The sequence below is a fragment of the Falco naumanni genome, chromosome 1, assembly GCF_017639655.2.
Source record: "Falco naumanni isolate bFalNau1 chromosome 1, bFalNau1.pat, whole genome shotgun sequence".
Classification (NCBI taxonomy): Eukaryota; Metazoa; Chordata; class Aves; order Falconiformes; family Falconidae; genus Falco; species Falco naumanni.
In genome coordinates this window covers 40,376,211-40,391,165 of record NC_054054.1, presented here as the reverse complement: position 1 = coordinate 40,391,165, position 14,955 = coordinate 40,376,211, and the positions used below count along the sequence as shown (strand labels likewise).

The 14,955-nt window shown below is 37.6% G+C and overlaps 1 protein-coding gene across 3 annotated transcripts in view; it reads right to left on the bottom strand.

The window, feature by feature from the left end:
• DNAAF9 (dynein axonemal assembly factor 9) overlaps positions 1 to 14,955 on the bottom strand; it is a 79,048-nt gene that overhangs the window by 28,553 nt on the left and 35,540 nt on the right. For all 3 annotated transcript variants that reach the window (XM_040590852.1, XM_040590862.1, XM_040590870.1), the window contains 10 exons: positions 13,845 to 13,932; positions 13,356 to 13,432; positions 13,023 to 13,067; positions 12,525 to 12,570; positions 12,054 to 12,165; positions 11,104 to 11,174; positions 10,276 to 10,326; positions 9,365 to 9,452; positions 5,572 to 5,675; positions 1,653 to 1,799 (listed from right to left, as the gene is read on the bottom strand). In XM_040590852.1, the coding sequence (XP_040446786.1) occupies positions 1,653 to 1,799; positions 5,572 to 5,675; positions 9,365 to 9,452; positions 10,276 to 10,326; positions 11,104 to 11,174; positions 12,054 to 12,165; positions 12,525 to 12,570; positions 13,023 to 13,067; positions 13,356 to 13,432; positions 13,845 to 13,932 (829 nt within the window). The remainder of the gene's footprint in view (positions 1 to 1,652; positions 1,800 to 5,571; positions 5,676 to 9,364; positions 9,453 to 10,275; positions 10,327 to 11,103; positions 11,175 to 12,053; positions 12,166 to 12,524; positions 12,571 to 13,022; positions 13,068 to 13,355; positions 13,433 to 13,844; positions 13,933 to 14,955) is intronic.

Genomic DNA, 14,955 nt, shown 5'->3' with positions numbered 1-14,955 from the left:
TGAACTACTATTGCCTCTGTACAAGAAACAGATATACACATTATGGATATCAACAGCCAAAAAACAGATCAAAAGAAAAGTATTACAATGATCAGAGGAAAAGAGAACATTTTACAAGCATAGATTAAAATGTATGGGTTGTGATTTTATTGGGCCAAATAAGCCAAAAAGAATAGGTCCAAAATTTCTGAATACCTCAAGGATGTCTGCTGGTAGAGCAAAAGAAAAACCACAGATATAAAAGTAGACCTAATAAAATAGGCTGAAAGTTCAAAACCAAACAAAATATTCCCAACCACTCACATAGTGGAACAGTGAGAGGAATCTAAACAGTTAAGATAAAAGGAGGAGAAATTTTATGGTATTAAACATAAATATTACCAGTGGGGACTACTCACTGAGCTAGGTGGTCTTTTCCAGTCCAGTGTTATGATCACATACTAAAACCCTTGTGAAGTCCTAAAATCTCCAGGCTCATTTCCTCAAAAGCACTATTGTTATAAAGTTTTGTTTATTAAAAGCCTCTGCATTACAATGCATGAAGCCAACCTACTTGAAGAATAATAAAATGCCATATGGAATACTTAAAGACTTTAACAAAACTCCCCTAAGGATCACGATCCAAATGTGTCTAACCACAAAAAAACACAATAGAACCTCTGCCACTACATACAATTGCTGTAGCCAATTATACACCAGTGCTACATTTAAAATGCAACTACTAGAAAACAAGCTTTTAGAGCACTCACTGGCTTGAGAAGACAAAATGAAAGCACATGGTGAGCATTAAATTTAACGAGCAACACAAGCACTAGAAATGCATACATAAATTAAAGTTTCTCACACATGCAAGTTCCTAAGATCAGGAGCAATAATGCTCCTGGGAAGGAATGGGAAGGTCTACATGGCAAGGCAGTCCACAACAGTCTCAAGTCTACAAGGCAGATGCTATAGGTCACAACGATTCAGAGTTTCAGGTTGGAAAAGAGCTTCTGGAGGTCTCCAGACCCACCTCCTGCTCAAAGCAGGACTATTGCTGGCAGTACAAATCAACTCATCCATGACTTTCTCCAGCCAAGTTTTCAAAATCCTCAAAGGTGGAGGTTCAGTGTCTGGGCGATCTGTTCTAGTCACTGCACCAACCTCTCACTAACATTCAGTCTGAATCTTCAAAGCTGTAGTCTATGGTTACTGCCCCTTGTTATCTGAAACAGTCCTTCCTACTGTAACACCCCGATTTTTTATATAAAAGATAAGCTGCCTCAAAATCTCATCAGCCATTTCTCTCAATATCCTCCATGAACCCCATCCAGCTTCATAAAGGAGGTTTTCAATGTATTTCCTAAATTGATGCTCCCTCAGTATTAACTGCCCCTTCTCCTTTCTAAACTGTGCTTGTTCACCAAGATACAGGAAAAGGTTTAGCTTGTGAAGACGGATACAAGACAGACCTTGAACTTTAACCTTTCCTGTATTTACTTATCAGATGACAAGTTATAGTGGCTCACCTAAGGTGAGAAATAAAACCCTTCTCCTTTCCAAATTTAATTAGTTAAGACAGACATCAACAAATTCACCCTTGCCTCTCATCTGAAACACAAAGAATAACTGTGTGGTTTTCCCCCCACCCAAACCAATCTTTTTTACTTTACCTGTGAATAAAAAGCTTTATAAATCTTTGTTTTGGGGAAAAGTGCAATCATCAAAAAGTTGTCTCGGGTATGGAACTCAATTGGTAAATGAGCAAGCAAGGAACATTTGACGTCTACAAAGAGAGCAGCAACAATACTGGTTGAATCCTAGAAAAGGAAGAAACAGGACAAATCATAATGAACAGTTACTTGAAAGTGAAAAAAACGCTTAATACATTAAATAGAAAAGATCAGAGGAGAGCTACTACAGTCACAGTTAGGCATGCATGAAGATCTGAACATTCGTTAGCTTGCATAGCACAGGTATGGCACAAAAGGATCAACCGCAGCCACTTACAATACTCCGTTTCCACTACGCAGCTATTGGAAATATCATAAGCTCCAAAGAAAGCATCCAAGATCGTTCTAAGCACCTAAGCTTTGTCTGGCCTTGAAAAGAGAAATTTGCATTTTAATATCTACTCTTTTCCCTCCACCAAAAACTAGACCTTCAGCCCTTTCCTCTGCTAATGCAGATGTTGTGAACAACAAAGGCACCTTCATCTATACCCACACATCTCCTGTGACAGATACCTTGGAAGAATGAATTAAATGTCAGCTAAAAATATTAGAAGGATGACATGATGCTATTGCAAATTTTTTTTTTATTTTTTTTTTTACCATGCTCTTCAGCTTCTGACCTGAAAAGAACCCTGCTGCAATGACATACAACTATCAGGCATGCAATTTAAAGTGTAGATCACGTGCATGTTGGAAATGTCCGCCTTCTCTCAGATTCTTTAATGAGCACAAGTTCTGCTAAATCTCTTGCTTCTTCATCTCAGTTAGGTCTTCACTAACACGAAGCTGAAGCCCTCAAGATCCATCTCCCTCAGAAGCACTGAGCTCAGGTTGTTCAGTTTTCATTCTAATAAAACAACACTGAGCCTTTGTCTTCTGGATTGTAAAATAGGCATTAATCATAGAATTGTTTAAGGTTGGAAAAGACCTTCAAGATCAGCCAGTCCAACCATTAACCCAGCACTGCCAAGACCACCACTGAACCATGTCCCCAAGCACCACAGCCACATGGTTTTTGAACACCCCCAGGGATGATGACACCCCCGTCCCCGGGCAGCCTGTGCCAGCGCCTGCCAGCCCTTTCGGTGCAGAATGTTCCCTCACACCCAATCTCACCCTCCCCTGGCGCAACGTGAGGCCGTTTGCTCTCGTCCTGTCGCTGGTTCCTGGGGAGCAGAGACCGACCCCCCTGGCTACAGCCTCCTGCCAGGCTGTTGCAGAGCCACCGGGTCCCCCCCAGCCCCCTTCTCTCCAGGCTGACCCCCCCCCCCAGGCTGGTGCCCCAGCCCCTGCGCGGCTCTGGACACGCACTCCAGCCCCTCTGTGCCTTTCTTTTACAACTTCACAGGATGCTGAAGTGTTTTATGCTTAAGCTTTGACTTGTAACTTTTCACAGCTATTTTCACAAGTATTAGAAAAACAGTACAATTTAGTATCATGAAACACCCATGGAAAGTGAGGATTCCATTACTTTGGGTTCAAATCAGAAACTGAGTGGCATCCATCTCCCTTTCAAAGGGAGAAGTGGGCAAAGAACTCTGCTTACCAAGTTTTGAGAAGAAAAAGCTCAGATCAAAAAGAATCTCTACTCTTTGTTGACTGAGGCATTAATTATAAAAGTAATCATCTCAAAGTCATTGAGGTTACTGAAGAACATAAAAGTATGTTCTCCTAAGTAAAAACAATTTCTCTTAAAAGAAAATAGCTTTTGGAATGTGGTACACAAATCCTGGATTCTGCAGGATAGCTCACAAATTTTATGAGGAGTGACTTAGAAGGCCAACTCATACATGCTATAATCTGTCTAACAGAATGTGCTGCTCCTTCTGGAAAATGTTTAGGGTTCCACAAATTGAAAAAAGCTGAAAAGCAGCAGCAATCCCCACAGACATTAGGTAACAAGAATCCACGTCAAAGTTTTACAAGATGTTAATGTTGTGAAATTTCAGTATTACTTGGTAATATTTGTTCACTTGATTAATGGCCAAAATGAATGCTGGATTCAGGTACTTCAAGCTGAAACACTTGGTCTGAACTAAGATCTTAAATCCAAGCACACAGCACCTTAAGCTCTATACAGTAAAGATACCTTAACAGTTGATTGAATCACTGAACAGCTACAGAAGAAAAAGAAATAAACCTGGAAGTTCAGAGCCTGGGTGGCAGTGTAGCCTGTGGCGTTTTCTTTTACTCCCAGGATGGCTGGTACTAAGCTAGAATAGTGCGACCTTACAAGATGGGAGATTTGTGTTTGACTCTGCTAAGATCGGGATGGCTTCCGCTTTAGACCTTCATGGTACAGTTTTGTGAGGAATCTACCCTGTCCTCCACAAACTTGATGTATGTGAGCCTCAAGGACTTCAGGAGCTCAGGTAGCAGCAGGTGTCCAGCTTCTCAGAACGGAGAAGCCTGCAGCATGTGTTGGAGGAAGAAGTGCAGACATTTTCAAGTTAAAGAGAGAAACATCTAGCAGGCATGGTGATTGAGCTGCTAAGGAAGCGTACTTTGCATCACTTAGTCTTTGTATCTTTTATTTTAATCCTAGCATTAAATTATCCTTTCTTTTCCATCAATATGGTTGCAATAACTTCCAGACAAAGCATACTGAACTACCCTTCTTCTGTCACTTGTTAACATTTTAAGCTCTCCACCCTTCTATTATGCCAAGTCAGTTGAACAATAAAATGCTCTCTGTCAAGGTTTAGCTTTACACAAAAATCTGGCATCAGTTCAAGAATGATAGCCAGGTCCCATAAACAGCTAGTTTTATGAAAGTGAGTGTCTTGAATTAAACAATAGAAGGAAGGTCAGTGTTAAAATAGCTTCTTACACTACCAAGGGGCAATCAATATGATACACAAGAAAAGGCAGCTAAGGTAAGATTCTCTTCACCATTGTGCTTTCATCTCAATTGAATCACACACTTATATTGTATTTCACTGGTTTCCTCCATTACATCATGAAATCATAGCAACACAATGCTTTCTGGAGGTCACAAAACAAATGTGTAATACTGTACCTGAAGAAAATAGAAACTAAAGGAAACAGATTTTTATTTTTTTCCCCAGTGCCTAGGAAACAATAACCAACCAAAATAATCTCTTTTCCATTGTGAAAAAGTGATAGTTAATGCAGCAAATCTGCCTTGAAGAGGGGAGAAAAAAAACCACAGGTGATTTACCAACATTAACCTAACTCTCAATTCCCACTAAGCCAGAAGACCAAACTTTTAGCGTGGCATGTTGGCCAAGTGAAGTGATGCAAGTTGATCACAGGAATGGCATTGTGTCTTTTACCGTAATTACATGCAATGTGCCTGTCCTTCTCGCTTCTCAGCTTGGGAAACATGAACCAGTCATTCACTTCATCCTGTCAGTTACACAACACTCCACAACAGTAGACAGACACTGCTCATGACCTCTCCAGAGGTTAAGTAGTACACTACCATGACAATTTGACTGAAGGTTAAATATATTTTGAATAGAAAGCAGCATTTCACCCTCAATGCGCCATAGGGCTTCACAATACCTTGAACTTTTCTCTGTCCATCACTTAAGACTGCTAGATGTTTTATGAATGCTATGTTCTAGATTTTTCTTTTAACGAAAAGCAGTTTTCCACACTACTAAGACCACACTGACCACTCAGTCTAATACAAAATTCTCTCCTCCTTACAGTTTAACTAATCAGTAATTGGTTAACCTAATACCAGAAGTGTAGAGAATTGCATGAGTTATTACTTTTATGCACACACTTGTAAAGTTGCAACGGAAATTGAAACTTTGTACTAGTACACTACATAAGTACTGTTAAAAATTGATAAAAAGTTTATGACAATAGGAACAGACAAAACACTCACCCCATCATATAGGGAAATGGAACTCATATGGTTCTTCGAAATGGAAATGCTGCCATGGTGAGGATCAGAAAAGAGAATGCCATCTGAAAAGAAGTACAATTTGCCTAGAATTTGAAAGAAAAAATGGGTCAATATTTCAGCATCATGTGACAAATGCCTCTTCTTTCTGAGGAAGAAATCTATATTTTTGCAGAATATTGGTACATTTAACTTGCAGTACATTTGAGTAAAGATTTGGAATAGTATCTCGACAGCATTCAGAGCACAACCATTTGATCTTTACTGGATCTCACTATCAAGGGCAGGAATCATGACTATGATTGCATTTGATTTAATCTTATCCCTTGAAGCCCACTTATAAATATTCTGTGGCGTGGGAGGTTTTTTTTGTTTTGTTTTGTTTTTTTTTTTCAAGCCAAATAAATTTCCATGCTGTTGAACTGCAAACTTCCAGAAGTGTAAAACTGACAAAACAAGAACTTAAGAAATACTTAGATCCAAACCAACTGAAAGTTCAAACATTGTAACAAGTTGGTCAGATTGTCAGCAAAGCATCAGTATACCAACACATCCCATGCAGACAGTAAAAAATACAGATAAAAAATACAGGACGACAGTCTTGCTTCCACTTCCTGACCAAGACAAAATTTAAACCAGAAAAGCCCTTCACCTGCAGACTTGCATTTTCTTTTGTGTCTAGAGACAACTGTTACTAGGTTAGCAATTTCTCTGGAAGCTAACAATCTAGTGTCAGCCAAGAGAGACTTAACATTCGTCCTAACTCCGTTTTTCTTGCCATCTTACAGACACTTTGGTTCTTAACAAACCTGCATGACCAGGGAAAGCAGCTGGAAAATGAGAAACAGCAAAGCTAGATGATATGATGGATGAAAACAAAATTCCACCAAAGCATTAGAAACTGACCTCAGCAAAAAGCTGATTTCCAACAGTCATAACAAAGCCATGAAAAAATTACTAAGCAGGGGCCGCCAGCTGGACCTCTGCTACCAGCACTGGATCATGCATTAAAAGCAGGATCACATCCCATACAGGGAAGCATGTGAGTCAGCAAAAGGAGAAGGTTAAATATTTTCTTTAAAGAAAACAAAACAAAATAAACAAACAAATAAAAACCCACCAAAAAAAAAAAGACACAAAAGAAAAAAGCCATCATTACTCAGAGTTGTGTTTTAAAAAAAGCAAAGCCAAGCAGCAATGTAACTAAAACATTCATTTAAACATGACTGCACATCTAGCTCAACCTACCAAACAATGCTTGGACAAAATAATAAAGAACCTAAGACATTTTCCTCTTGAAACAGCAACTTAGAACAATATCTTCAAAATTGTTCAGTATTAAGTCTTCATTTTACTAAAAGAGCTTGAAACAAAATCAAATCACCATACTAGATAGGCAATTTCAACAGTTACCTAAAATTATATATAGGCTAAGTGTGAACATAAGTAAAGCTTCAGTCTAAACCAGTTAACAGAGAAATTGCACTGGAGAGACAGCTACTATTAAACTGGGAAACACTACAATCACAAAATCAAGGTCCAAATTCAGAGCAAGTAGAACGGCTACAAAGCCATACATAATTACACAGATGCAGAGGTTTACATGTACAAGATGTTCATTGCTGATGCTTCCAGAGCTCACAAAATCGAAGCCACAGCACAGGTAGGTGCCTTCTTTTGAATGGTTGAGGAAGAAAAATGCAAAATGTAACACCTGAAGAACATTTCTGTCAAATCTCACAGAGTATCACACTTCAGAGAATGCATCAACAGAGGAAGAAAGGAAGTCAAAGATTTTACGTTTTTTGTAACAGAAAAGCAAGCCAAAAAGAATATTATTTAATCCAAACTGCAACAGCTTCCTTTAACATGGAAGTCAGTGAATTATATCAAGAACAACCTGATATACTACTTTTAAATTTTCCACAAGTTATTAATCACAAGAGTTTAGTTGTCAAGATTGACTGACTCAAGTTCATCCTAGAACAACCTGTAACACAGCAGGTGTATTAATTAGCATACAGAGGAAAAGCTTTAGCAACCTGAACTTTTCTGATGCATTTTAATCACAAATGTATACCTTACTACATTAAGATATAAGTGATGAGAGCTGAATGCCTATCTCACAGCACCCTTTGCATCTAATTGTGCCAGACTACATAGCTGCAACCTCAGTAGAGCCCAAATTAGAGCACAGCAAACTGTCTTGCAGTGTACATGAAACAGAATGAGATCAAGTTCCTTTTCAATTGAAAGCTAAGAAAATGTCTTGCTTGTTGAAGTGTTATGTAATAGTCCTTGTATCACCTACTTATAACTCTTCATCCCAAGAGTTATCAAAACGTTTAACTTCACAAGTCTCCCCAAATGATGGGAAAAGTAGATTGCTCCACTGGGGTGTGCACAGCCAGTTTTCACAAAGCCGAAATAAAATAATTTTTTTTTAAATCACCATTCTCTAGTTATTTACTGAGTGAACATGGGCCCACAGCACCGTATTGCAAAATAGCTAAATCTGTTATTCTGCATTAACCTTCTTTCTTTCAAGTCTGTTCAACTAGAGCAAAAGCAAATTCAGCTATGTGAAAGTTGCTGTTTAGCTTCCTTGTACATCTTGATTTATCCTCAACACTACATTGCATAACTACAAAAACAATAAAGCTAAAGATTTTCCTCTAAAGACTGTCAGCTTATACTAAGCACTCAAATGTCCAATATTAGTTATCTTCTGTTGTACATCAGTATTGTGACAACAGTACCTTCTCTTTACCGTGGAATATAAAAATGCTATGCCTTAAGAAGTATCTGCTGGTTCAAGGCTACGCAAGGCACGTTAATGCAAGGCCGTGGAGCAAGGGAAACCCCTCCCGACAGTCCTCCCAAATTGTCTGTAGTCACGTTACTGGGATATTCATGTGACTTAGATTCCTGAAGGACAAGGTACCAAGGTACCAAAAGAGGAGGCACGATCTAAGACTGTTGCTAGTAATCTTGCGTCAGAAAGCAGTAACTTGACTGAACCTGAAAAGGACCAAGATCCAGCCTCTGTCTGTAATACGGTGAGCATCTATGCTAACAAGCATTGAAGTTTGAGTGAAAATGACAATGGCAAAAACCTGGAACAGCTCCAGGAGGATGTTCAGCAGGAGTGAAGAACACAAGGCTGTAAATAAATTCAGAAGCAGATCATTCCAATCCCCTTCTACACCACAGGCAGCATATCGCATTGCCCGAAAGGTATATATGTGCCTTCGCTTCTTGAGCTGGGAGCCCATGGCATCCTGTCACTACTGTAACGCCCAATCTTTCCAACCTAATATTCATATAGACACAGAAAAGGCAGAACACATACGGCACATCATCTATTAAGGACAGAAGCAGCGAGTTTGTGCATGCTTTTGAATGTTAACTATGGGAAAAAAAGCCATCTCCCAGGTCTACAAAGCCTCATTGTCAATCCTTGTAAGAGTCCCACATCCCTCAAAAGCAAGCCTATGGCTCTGAAAGGAATCCTTCTTCTAGGACTCGGAGTTTCAAGCAGAGATTGGGGACAAAAAACAAAGACGTGGAGTTTAACAAGAGAGCTCTAAAGGTAAATGGAAAGAAAGGTTAAAGACAATGGTACACGTAGGCTTACCAAATGTGTGAATCCCAGAAAATGCACACACCTCTTACATCTAAAAATACCACAACCAACCACCAAAACCACCAGAACAAGAAAAAGTGCAACAACTCTATAAACAATTTTACAAAAAAAAAAAAAAACATATCTCACCTTCTGCAGGAGTGGCCTGTGGATTACTAGAATAAATATACGCTCCATCACCTCCAGTGAGTAAAGTGCCCAGAACAGATTTGTCTTCCTAAACAGGAAAAAACAAACAGTAGTACCTCAGAGTGGACCAAGGACTAATCCAGGCAAGAATATTTTCTCACGATTGTACCTCAAGAGAAAAGATTTTTTGAAACGGCATCTGTCAGAATTTGTAAAAAAATTTTAAACTGCATTGATACAGAAGAACTAGTGAATGACAGCACATGTCAAGAGTATAATTTTTAAAAGCCCTTACCCCCATTTTGGTTTTGCCAGCAGCTATTCAGTTACAAGTTATTGTCACAACCACAAGGCACAGCTTTTTGTTTTTAGATTGCCAATCTAGTGAACTAAAAGTATATTACAGGAAAATAAATTTATTTATAATGAAGATTTCTGGTAACCACAAATTAAACCACAAATGTGAAACTCATGTGGTTTAAGATGTTCCCAGATCCCAAATTATTTTCTTTTTCATAGTGCTTAAAGTGTTTTCCTTTAGACATTTAGCATGCTAATTAAGTTATAAAGAAAGTTGCATGTAGAGTGGTATTGAGCTTTGGGGGCTTTTTGAAACACATAAGCTCCATGGGTAATACTTAGTGAGACTTCCATGAAATTGTAGCTTTAATAGAACACTTTTTGCTCTTGGGTTTCGTAGTTCTTTGAAATAAAGAAAACCTCAAACTTTTACAACAATGTATTTTCTTTTTTTGTAGGTCAAAGTTGGAAAGAGACCGGGTAGAACAGGCAAGTCTTTTGTAGCAGAGGAGTAACAAACACCATAAAAGCCAGTTTTGCTAGCAGCTTTTTTTTAATACTGGTTCTTGAAAGTGTAACTTCCATAGTTTAACAAAAACATTTAATTTTACCTTCAATATATGCTGTGCCTTTTCAGACAGTTTCACATCACTATCTTCAACCTGTAGCCAGGGACAGTTTCCATTTGTATTGTTAGTAGATAAAGCAAGTCTAACATTACATAAAAAGCATTAAAGAAGACTGAAGGTAAACAAGAACCTTAGATATCACAGATAAAGTCCTGAGACCACAGTGTTTCAAAGACAGCTTTGTGCTCTTCAACGCTGTGTTACCATGGGACTGAAACAGTTCCTTGAAACACATTTAAAGGGGATACTCCCCATTAAACTGTTCTATAGACTAAACCAGTATCTTATAGACACAAAGCGGCATATCCCATTTGGTCTTATTTTTTATTACTGTTCGAGTGTTTAAGATGTATGGATTGCCAACGGGCATAACGTTGTCCAATTTCATGATGTTCATTTGAATTACACCTCTAACACAGTGTGGTATGTTAGAAGTCTGGAAAGAGACCTTTCTTTCTTTCTGTTGGGGCAGATGTTGAAGTGATCTGAAGTCCCCCGCAACAAACAGAATTTTCAAAAGTCACACTGTGTACTTGAAAAACACCCAGGCCTTTACACAGATAAAAAAACTGCAGTGGTGAAAACGAAATAATTTAGAACTTGTGTTATGAATAGAACCACCAGCCTTGTTCCACTTACTCATTTTTCATGTCATATCCACATTAAAAAGAATAGTATAGATATATTAATACTCTGTTTCAATGCCCAAGTTGCGTATTTTTTCCTCGTACATCCATGCTTTTATAAAAAGCTTTCATTTGTGAATCTGTATGTATAGAATAAAACTCAAATAATTTTTTGTGTACTAACCAGCCAAGAAGCATATCTTGGGATAGCTGCAGTCAGTACTATGTGGCTCGTTTCTGAATTAATGCTGCCATCTGCAGGGAAAAGCAAATTAGTATCGTATCAGTCATATATTTCAGACTTCAATAAGTTACTTCTACAACCTGACATTTCTTCAGGAAAAACCAAAATTTCCTCATTACTTCAAGGAATTGTTAGTGTTTATTGAAGCTTTCACAGCAGACTAGCCCCCAGACTTCTTGTGCTGTAACTTACATGGAGGTGCTATACAATACCAAAGGAATCTTGCTTTTATTCTGGTTTTAGTAACCTGGCTTCTTTCTTTGCTCTCCTCCCCACCAAAAGTTCCAATTCCCAAGGTTAAAAACTCACAGCCTGCCTGGGTACACAAGTTCATAAATACTGTTCAGGCAGCCTCAATAACTATGTTTGTCATATGTAAACAATCTGGAAAATATGCATTTGTCTAAATTACTCTGTAACCTGTACTTTAAATGTCAGTGTTCCAAAATCAAGCCTTCTAAAAACCATATCCTTTTTTTAGTTTTGTTTCATCTCTCCCCAAAATAAGCAACTGAAATGAAAGCATACCATATAAAGTGAGTGTCACAAAAACAATGGAAGATAGCTGTTCAGATTTCCTTGTACAACAGAAAACATTCACTAAGACTGAAGAAAATTTAGGAAGGGTACTACTACACTTGAATTTTTTTACACCTCAGCCCTGCTGTATCACAAGGCAGCCATAACCCCCAAAGTCTTTTCAGGGAGATTAGAGAAACTTAACACAACATATTCATTACTAGCAAGCTAAGATATGTAGGTCTTTTAATTAACCAAAAGGCTTAAAACCATAATGGTAATAGTAACAATTTACATTGGAAGCCCTTTTGCTCTTCCATCACACCAAAGCTAACAGAATGACAACACTGGTGTTAGAATTTACAAGTTACCTTTTTCTTTTACTTGTATCTGTGATGTTAGAAAGGACTCTGAAAAGACAACAGAACCCAAGCATCCTCTTCCTGTGAGCAAGTCTGGAACATCAAATACCATCATAGACGCCTACAGCAATCAGTTGGGCAGAAAGGATGAGAAAACAAAACTTGAAACATTTTAATTGAAGCAGCAAAATGCATATATTTTAAACCTCCTAGAACCCTGCTTCTATATTGTGGTGGGAAGTGTGAGATCATAACTCTATGTCAATGTTTTATTCCAAATTCCACTGTCTAACTTCATGTTAAATCTTAACCTTACCTCAGTTTCAGTATTTGAAACCTATCCCACCTCTCCCCTTACATTTCTATTCACATAGACAAAAACCCTAGCATGCCCCATAAAAAAAACCCACACACCACACACACACTAGAGCTCTATTTTCTAATAAAATGTATAATCAGAATACTGAACAGCTTACTTACCGTTTTAATCAAACTCAGGCTATCCTCATTATCTAATGGAGTAATTCTAGAACAATATGATAATTAAATGTAACGGTTAGATCATTTTGAGTAACTTCAGAGTAGTCAAAAGAGCTACGGTTTTTAAAATAAATTCTTATTTGTGTAGGCCATTTCAGTCAATTAGACAGCATGGGGATGAAAAAACACAACGTTGTGATATCAACTAAGTTAAAAGCATGGTTTTAAAAGGAAACTCTTAATGGACTCATGCTGCTTCTACTCATTAACAGTTAATAAAATTGGTCTGCCCAGTTGTTTTAGGTTTTTTTAAATATTTAAGATTCCACAGAATTACAGATAGGAAATCCTTAAATGTCTCATACACAAAAACATTTAGTACATCCTGTCTGAAATAATCAAATACAATTATTTCCCAGAAGTTCCAAGATACAAAAAATAAACTTTTTACTGTATTAAAACCAATAAGTAATAACAAGAAGTGTAAGTGACACAAACCTTCCATGGTTATTCACAGCCTGAATTTGAAAAGAGATTTTGGACCTGTAGAACAGAAATTGCACTGGTGAAAAATGTGTATTATACTTCTAAATGTAAAAAGTCAGCAATAATAGATTTAAAGCAAAATAACTGCTGAAGTGACTAAAAAAAGCAGGAAAAGAAAAACGGAATTTTTTTTTTTAAGTTTAAAAGTCTGAATTCGTTGTGAAATTTTGGAATTCAGCAGTCATGCAAGTTGTTTAAAATTAACATTTGACACATTTTTTTTCCCCAAAAGAAGCTAATATGTTGACATAATACATCAATCAATAAGTATTTGAAAATGCATACCGTAATGCAGTTTTAAGTTGTGTTAAATGAAGTGTATCTAACACAGACATCAGCACCTGCTCTGCTACCTCCTTCGCCTGAAAAATGAAAATTGAGAATTAACTATCTTTTCCCATACTTCCAAATCCCAGCAATTACAAGAGCACCCATAAGACAGACAAAAGACCATACACTAAACAATAACACACTGATGCACCAGGCTAAAAATTGTTCCTTTCACATATCTGATTTTTCCTTATTATAAGGTTAGGAAAATTCATGAAAGATGGAAAAACAATCATAGATGGGTAAGATTAGATATACTCTGAAATTTCTCTTTTTTTTTCAAACAGAATTCAGAAAGACTGGTTGGAGGCCACAGTATTAACTTCATTGATGTTATGCAGTTGACTAAAATATTTTTTATTATTATTTTGGTTTGCATGTAGTCTTATATTGCAGGCAATCCAAATCAACAATTACAGTGTACATAATCAGTGCTTCATTTACCTTGGATTCAGTGGAAGTTTTAGCATAGCACTCAATGCCAGCAAGCACAGCCTCTACAACAGCAGTATATATTTGCGACAACAGCATACTGAAGAGAAATACAAACACAACATTTACTAGACAGATAGAATTTTCTTCCTCCTCTGTTTAAAGGAGCAGGTTTTCCTCTCATAACACAACTTCCTCATGTGGAAGGGGTTCTTGTTCAAATAAGCATAGAAATAGCTTTATACTTAACCCTTCAGTTTTAAAAAAATTAATTAGAGCAAGTAAATTGCTTGAATTACAGAACATCTTGGGGAAAAAACTTCTTGGCACAAAGGTATCCCTGCTTTCATCAGTCAAGGGGAAAAAAAAAAATTTATTGTTGACTTTTGCTGTTGTGTTGAGGATCACATCCTAAATATTCCAACAAGAATAGAATGGCGGCCTCATGTTCTGCAAGAGCGAAACTGGAAACCAGAGTGAACTAACTACAGAGACTGCTTAACATGCTCCAGAACAAGTCAAAGTAAGATATTAAAACAAACCAGTCACACCACAACCTTTTGAGCACATCCACATCACAGCTTAGACTGGTTCCCTTCTTAAAAGGGAATTGAAAGTGCAGAAATACACAAAGATTAGGTGAAGCCAGCAGCAACTTACAGTTACTGAAATATTTATAGCTCCCAAACTATTGAAAAAAAGCCCCACAACCACCAAACCCCACCTGTGCCCAACTAAGAAACATGAGCTTCTGTCTTCCAGCTAAACTGGAACAAAAAGATAAGCAGATCGACAAAACAATCTTAATTCCCCAAAAGTTAACTCCTCTCATTACTCCTCTGCAACTGCTAGATGTTGAGGGAGGAAAGAGGGGGAGAAAAGAGGAAGATACAGCATTTAAGCCATATGCAAAGCATTCCTGAAGGATGGAAAAAGAACTCTGAATCTCCCAAACATGGCCCAACATGGAGGAATCTCAAAATGCACCAATGCTTGGCTTTGAACTTCATCCCCAATAGCAGTAAGAAATTTTAAAATTTAACTTACTACTTTTTGAGGGTTTTTTTCCTATGTAATTTCATGTACTAGCACATGCATTTAACTTATATTTTCAGTACACACT